At 50.3% G+C, this 7,177-nt stretch overlaps 1 protein-coding gene across 1 annotated transcript in view; it reads left to right on the top strand.

Moving 5' to 3' along the window:
• LOC102990828 (PDZ domain-containing protein MAGIX) overlaps window positions 1–1,756 on the top strand; it is a 4,737-nt gene extending 2,981 nt beyond the window's left edge. Inside the window, exon 6 of the mRNA XM_028482311.2 lies at window positions 1,704–1,756. Within this exon, the coding sequence (XP_028338112.1) occupies window positions 1,704–1,756 (53 nt within the window). The remainder of the gene's footprint in view (window positions 1–1,703) is intronic.
• The last annotated feature ends 5,421 nt before the right edge of the window (window positions 1,757–7,177 follow it).

Here is a 7,177-nt window from a genome sequence, read left to right as displayed (position 1 = left end):
AGGAGGGTAGAAGGCATGCTGGAACAGGATTCGTGTATGTGAGGTGTGGGCAGGGGGGGGGGCTGTAGACTGGGAAGGCATGTGAGGCTAAGGCCTTTCCTATGGTGTGATGGAAGAGGGGTCATAAGGAGGAATGTGTGTGGAGAGAAAGAGCAGGGTGAAGTCCCAGAGCTCTGGCCTCAGGTTGGAGGGCAGGATCCAAATGGTGCCAGTGCCCTTGTATAGCAAAGGCCCTAAGGGAAGGGCTTACACTTATTGATCACCTCTAAGCATTTTACATAATTGCTTCACTTAATGACCCTCCCCCACAATTCTCTAAAGCAGGCATTATTATACATGTTTTACAGATGAACAAACCGAAGCTCTGCAAGGCTAAGTTACTTGCACAGGGCTGCATGGCTGCTAAATGATGGAGCTAGGAGTTGGATCTGGGTTTAAGTTTCTGGGTTTCTAGGGGGAATGAGGGGTCCTTGGGGGGGATTATTGGGGCAGTGGCAGGGTTGGTCAGGGGGACACAGGGCAAAGATTTTTTCCCCTGGAAGCCTTGGGGGTGAAGGGCAGATCCTCAGGACCCGAGGTCCTAGACATGGGACGAGTTGGGGGGGTCCACAGATTTTTCTGGTCTTCTAGATCCCCAAAGGGCCTGCTCTCAGCAGTATCCCATGCTGCAACTCCCACTCCTTCCCCAAACTCTCTTGGCTTCTGTGAACTGGTGGATCCCTGGTTGTCATCCCCCGCTTCCCCAGCCTCTCAGACCACGCCTCCCTGGTGCCCCCTTTTCTTTTGATTATTGCTCAGGCCCTGCGCTGAGCTATCTTCTCTTCAGTCTTGCCTCTCACCCTGGGTGATCCCCTGAGCCTACATTTACCCTTAGTGCTCAAAAATCCCTAATTTCCAACTCAATCCCTGATCTCTTTCCTGAGTCCTTTAAACTTATTTATTTTCCTTATTTTAACAAACACTTATGGAGCGCTTATTGTGTGCCTGGCACTGTGCTAAGCATTTTACAAGTATTAATTCATTTAATATTTATCATAACCTTGTAAGCTGGGTATTATTATGCCCTTTTACAGATGAAGAAATGGAGACCCAGAGCAGTTATGTGATTTGTCCTAGTAGTGGAGGAGCCTCAGGAGCCTCTATTGAAATTGTGTCTGTGGGTCTCTGTCTTCCCTTTCCTAGGAGGTAAGCCTCTCCATGAGGGCAGCAACCTTGCCTTGCTTGTGTTCACTCTTGTGCACCTAGCACCCGGCACACGGTATGAGCTCAATAGCTCTCAGAACTGTTTAATTGGGCTTAATCCTTCCCCATGGCTAAGCAGCACCCCCTCATAAAACCTTCTCTATCATAAAACCCTGCATGAAGATGCCCTCCTTGGATTTCTCCCAATCTGCAATCATCCTCTTTATTCATTTGTTTATTTGTTATAATGTTGGCTTCATGAGGGTAGGGAGCTTGGTCTGTTTTGTTCACTGTTATATCCCCAGCACTTTCAGCAGTACCTGACATACAATAGGTTCTCAAAACATGTGTATGGGATGAACGAATGGGAATTAAATAATGATATTGGCTCACATTAATTGAGCACCTACTGCCTTAAGGATATATATATATGTGTGCATATATATATATATATATATATATATATATATATAAATTTGAATCTTGTTTATTGCCAGTCTCCTGCCCCTCCTCTTCACTAGAACACAGCCAGAGGGCAACAGCCTATGCCTGTCTTGGTCACCACGTGTCCTAGATGTCCAGAGGAGTGCCAGGCACAAGGTAGGTGCTCAGTGCATGCGCAGTGACCTGAGTGGGTGTGGTCTCCCGAGGTGGGGGCTGGGCAGGAGCCGCTGGGGAGAAGGTGTTGGCCGGTCCCACCCCCCACCCCCATCCCAGGTCTGTCAGGATCCCAGGGGTGGGCTAGTGTGGGGGCACACCTGAAGGGGTACTCGAATTCGACCTCGATGTTGAGGTCACTCTTGGTCTTGTTGGCACAGTCCACACTCAGCTGGAGCTCCCCACTGTAACTGCCGCATGTGGCAAAGGCGAAGATGGCAAAGACCTTGGGCAGCAGGGATGGGGATGGCCACGGTGAGCCTGTGTGCACGTGGGATGGGGCTGCCCTCCTCTGGACAGATGGGGCCCAGCATAGGCAGCAGCAGATGGACTGGTCCCCACCCCCACCCCCTAATCAGGGCTCAGCGAGGCCCAAGGACAAGCTGATTAGAGGGGTGTGGCTATCTCTTCCAGTCTTTCTCCCAGTGTCTCTCTTGGTTTCTACCTCTCAATAATGCTCTGATTCCCCTTATTCTGTCTCAGTCTATCTCTCTGTCTCTGTCTTTGTCTCTCTCTGTATTCTTCCTGTCTCTGTTGTTCTCTGTGTCTCTGTTTCCCTCGGTATCTCTCTGTCTCTGTTTCTCAATGTGTCTTTGTCTTTCTCAGATCTCTCAGCCTCTCTAGTATCTATGTGTGTCTCTTTCTGCCTCTTCTCTCTCTCTCTCTCTCTCTCTCTCTCAGAATGTGTGTGTGTGTGTCTTTCTGTTTCTTGGTCTGTCTGTCTCTCTCCCTGCTCTGTCTCTGTCTCTGACATTATCTCTACGGTGCTCTCTCTGTCTCCCTCCGGCCTCTCTTTCTGTTTATCGGTTTCTCCTTTTCTCTTTTCCCGGAGGGTCTCTTCTTCTCCCTCTGTCTCTTTCTCTCCCCCACCACATTTCTCTTCCTCTCTTACTGTGTCTGTTTCTCTTTGCATCTCTGTTCTCTGTGCATCTTTCTCTGTCTCCCTTTTCTTTGTCTCTTTCTGTTTGTTTCTCTCCCATCTCCATATCACTTTTTTCCTGGTATTTCCATCTCTGTCTCCATCATTCCCGACCACCCATTCTCTCTGTCTCCTTCACTGTCTTTGGGCTTCTCTGGCTTTTCGTCTCTCCCTGCAGCAACCAGCTCCAGTCTCCACCTCCCCTGCCCCTCTCTCACCTCAGGAGAGGAAGTAGGACGTTGCAATCTTCCACTTCAGAATGGGGGTACCCTTGGCCTTATGTGGCGTCACATCACAGCCCATCTGTTCTCTGGCCCCAACCCCCTGGGACTTCACCCAGGAGCCCAATTCCCCCACCCCCTTCTGCCCCACCACCCATCCATCCCTCCCTCCTTATCCCTACTCCATCCCTGCTCTTCCAGACCCCACTACCTCCCTCTTTCTCCCCACAGCCCAGACCGCACTCACCCATTGCAGCACCTTCACAAAGCCGAGGGGCTCCTTGACCACCCGGAACTGACCCCCGGCCACCAGCTGAGGAGAGAAATGGTGGGGAGGGGTGGGGTTGTTGGGGATGGAGAGGGAGGTGGGGGACAAGGCCACCAGGCAATGACCCCTGGGGATAAGGCATGTGATCTCAGGGAGGGAGTGACGTTTGGAGAGTCGGTGAAAAGGAGAAAGTGACACTTTGGGGAAGGTGTGAGCTCAGGGTCTCTGAGAGAAAGTCCCCGGGGTTCAGGGCTGGTGGGAACGTCTGGGGAGATGGTGAGATAGATGGCAGAGGGGGTGAGGGGTGAGCAAGATGGGGATGGAGTCAGGACTAGTTAGGGAAGGGGAGAAGGTCTGCAACGGTAAAGGTGAGTCAGATGGTGAAGAGGATCGGGTGGAGAGAGTGAGGAAGGAGTTGGGGTTCATTAGGGTGGGGGAAGGGGTCTTGGATGGTGAAGGTGAATCCTAACAGGGAGGGAGTCGGGTTTGCTAGGGTGGGGGAGGGGTCTGCAGCGGTAAAGGTGAGTCAGATGACGGTTGTGGGGTGTCTGAGGTGATGAGGATGGGGAGGGGTTAGTCCTGGTTAGAGATGGGCGAGGTTCTGAGGTGGTGAAGAAGAGTTCGATGGCAGAGAGGGTCTGGACTGATTTGATCAAGGTGGAAGAGGGCTAGGACATGGCTTCACCGCATATGTGCTGGGGGAAGGGGGACTAGGGGTTTGGGAGAAGCGAAACTGATCGTCCACCTTGGTCTGCTCTGGGGGAAGAGGTGGTCGTCTACCAGGGTACCATCTCTGTTTGGAAGGGGCAGGTGTCAGCCCTCCCCTTCACCCCCGCCCCCACGCCTTCTGTCGCTCTATTTCCTAGCTCATCTGCAGCACCCCCATCTTCCTTCCACTCTCCCCTCCCCTCCCTCCTTGCCTATACCCTGGCTCCAAGACCCCTCTTCCTCCCCGGTCGCCCGTAAGGAACTGGCTTCTGGCGGCCCCCGCTGCGGCAGTGAGGACGGCCCTCGCTGCGGCAAAGGGCGCACTCCTTCTTTTCTCTACCTCCCCTTTCCTCCCCTCGCCTGCCGCAGACCCCAGCCCCAGCGCCGGGGACCGGGTGTCCGCTGCTAGGATTCTGGCCACCACCTCTTAGAGTCGGCGGATTCGCTGCGACCCCGGCGAGGAGGCCGGCCAGCGGCGGGCTCTGTCCGCGGTGCTGGAACGCGTACCTGATTCACCACGTCCATGTCGGCCAGCAGCAGCATCAGCAATGCGGGGGGCGGGAGGCGCCTGCTAGCAAGGGCGGGCGCGGGGCGCGGCGGGGGCGGTGCGCGATCGTCGGAACAGCCCAGGGGGCCGCAGCTCCGCCCCTCGCGCCCTCGCCTCGCTCGCCGCGCGCCTGCGCACAGCGGCCGTGTCTAAACCTCGCAGGCAGCCATTCCAGTTCGGAGGCTGGAACCGTGAAAATGCTCTCAGAAGTTCGTTATCTCTGAAAACACAGCTAGAGATTGGGGAGGTGGGCCGTTGGGTCCTACAGTAGGACAATTCGCCAGGCTGTTTGCTGAACTGTTGAATGTGTTCACTTATTTAAGCCTTAGAACATCCCTACGTGGTAGGGACTATTGGCCCCATTTTTACCGGTGAGGAAAATTAGTCCCCAGAGAGGTTAAGCGACTTATACAAGGTCGCCCAGCTAGTTATTGGCAGTGCCCAAAGTCCCTGCAATTTAAACATGGTTCAGGGTCTTGAGGGTTTCTTCTCATCTGCATTTTAAGCACTTAAAACAAAACAAAACAAAACCCTCTCCCTCCAACCATTTCCCCTGTTTCGCTCTTCCTTAGTCAAAGTGTTGCCTACTCCAACTCTCAACTTTTTACATCCTGTTTATTCCTCAGTCCTCTCTTAATTGGACTACGCCTCCTTCATGCTACTAAAACTAGGCCCACCAAGGTCAATGGCAATTGCCATGTTGCAAAATCCAATGGATAAATACAGCTGGAATTTAAGATGCTCAACCTCACTCATACTAAAAGAAATGCCTATAAAAGCTACTAAGACACTGTTTTTCATCTTTGAGGGTGGTGAATATAAAAAAGTTTGATAATGCTCAATATTAGCAGTTGGCCAGAAACAAGCATTCTCATAAATTGTCAGTGGAAGTTAAATTGGTATAACTTCTGTAGAGGGTAATTTGGCAAAATGTAGCAAACTAATAAGTCCGTATATGTGGCTCAGCATTTACACTTCTAGGAATTTGTCTTACAGAGAGATTCAAACATGTGCTAAAAGAGGTATGTGTAAGATAATACACTGCAGCACTGTTTATAAAGTGTGGACACTCCCCCAAAGCTCATTACTGGTGGCCTGTTTAAAAAAACTCAGGTAGAACCGCAAAATGGAGTACTATGTAGCTGTCATTACTAATAATATGGAGCTGTGTAATGATAGCCAAGATACTTAGTTAAGTAAGAAATGCAAGATGTCAAATTATGTGGGAATTGTGTACAAAGAGAAGGGAAGCATTATATCAATTATAGAGAGAATAGCTAACATTTTAAATTGTGGCTGTTCTGTGAGCTTCCCATATATCACTCATTTAAATCCTCACAACAGGGACTTCCCTGATGGTAGAGTGGTTAAGAATCTACCTGCCAAAGGGGACACGGGTTCGATCCCTGGTCCGGGAAGATCCCACATGCCACAGAGCAAGTAAGCCCATGTGCCACAACTGCTGAGCCTGCTCTCTAGAGCCCATGAGCCACAACTACTGAGCCCATGTGCCACAACTACTGAAGCCCATGCGCCTAGACCCTGTGCTCCTCAACAAGAGAAGCCACCACAATGAAAAGCCTGTGCACTGTAATGAAGAGTAGCCCCCGCTCTCCGCAACTAGAGAAAGCCTGCGTGCAGCAACGGAGACCCCATGCAGCCATCACTCACTCAATCAATCAATCCTCACAACAGCCCTATGAGTCAGGTACTACTACTATCCTCATTTTATAGCTGACTAAACTAAGGTGCAGAGAGCTGAAGGAATTTTCCTAAGGTCACACAGTTGGTAGGTGGTAGAAATAAGATTTGAACAGGTGGTAAGTGGTGGAACTAGGATTTGAACCCAGGAAGTTTGGCTCCAGCACCTGTTACTCTTAGCCACTGTGCTAACTTATCAGTACAACATCCTATAACTATATAAAAGATATTGATAACACTGGTTGCCTCCAGAGGGAAGGGAAACTTTCGCTTTATACCCCTTTGTACTTTTGAACTTTGAACCATCTGAATGTGTACCTATTTTTTTGTTTTTTAAACAAACACACTCACACTCAAATTCACACAAATATGGAATATGTAATGGCTACTTCACAGTTACTGCCTTTTCGGGGGAAGAACATGGATTTTGGCATTCAATTGCTTGAATTTGAATCTCACCTCTGATATTTGTTCCTGTATGACTTTGGACAGGTAAAATAATTTAAAATGGTACTTAGAGGATTGTTGCACTGATTAAACAAGATAATCACTGTAATACACTTAGCACAGGGCCCAATAAATGGTTCGTTTTACCTTCCACACATCTCTGGAATCTACTCACTTCTCACCATCTCCTCTGCCACCTCCCCTGGCTAAGGCGACCATCGTTCCTGCCAAATTTAGCATCTCCAGTCTCTTCCTCCTCCCATCTGTTTTCAGCACACCCGTCAGAGCATCTATTTAAAATGCAAAGTTAACTATGTCACTCCCCTGCTCAAATCCTTCCCATGGCTCCCCACTGCTTTCAGGAAAAATCCCAGGGGTTGGGGCCTGGCATTCAAGGGTCTGCTTCATCTGCCCTCAGGTGGCTTATCCCACCTCCTCCCTCAGCAATCGCCCTTCACTCTCTTTACCCTTCCCATGACTTACTTTCCCACAATACATCGGCCCAACCACTCCAAGCCTTTGTTTCC

Source organism: Physeter macrocephalus, chromosome 21 (assembly GCF_002837175.3).
Source record: "Physeter macrocephalus isolate SW-GA chromosome 21, ASM283717v5, whole genome shotgun sequence".
NCBI lineage: Eukaryota > Metazoa > Chordata > Mammalia > Artiodactyla > Physeteridae > Physeter > Physeter macrocephalus.
Note: the sequence above shows the minus strand (reverse complement) of the source record. Positions and strands in the feature narration are given on the sequence as shown.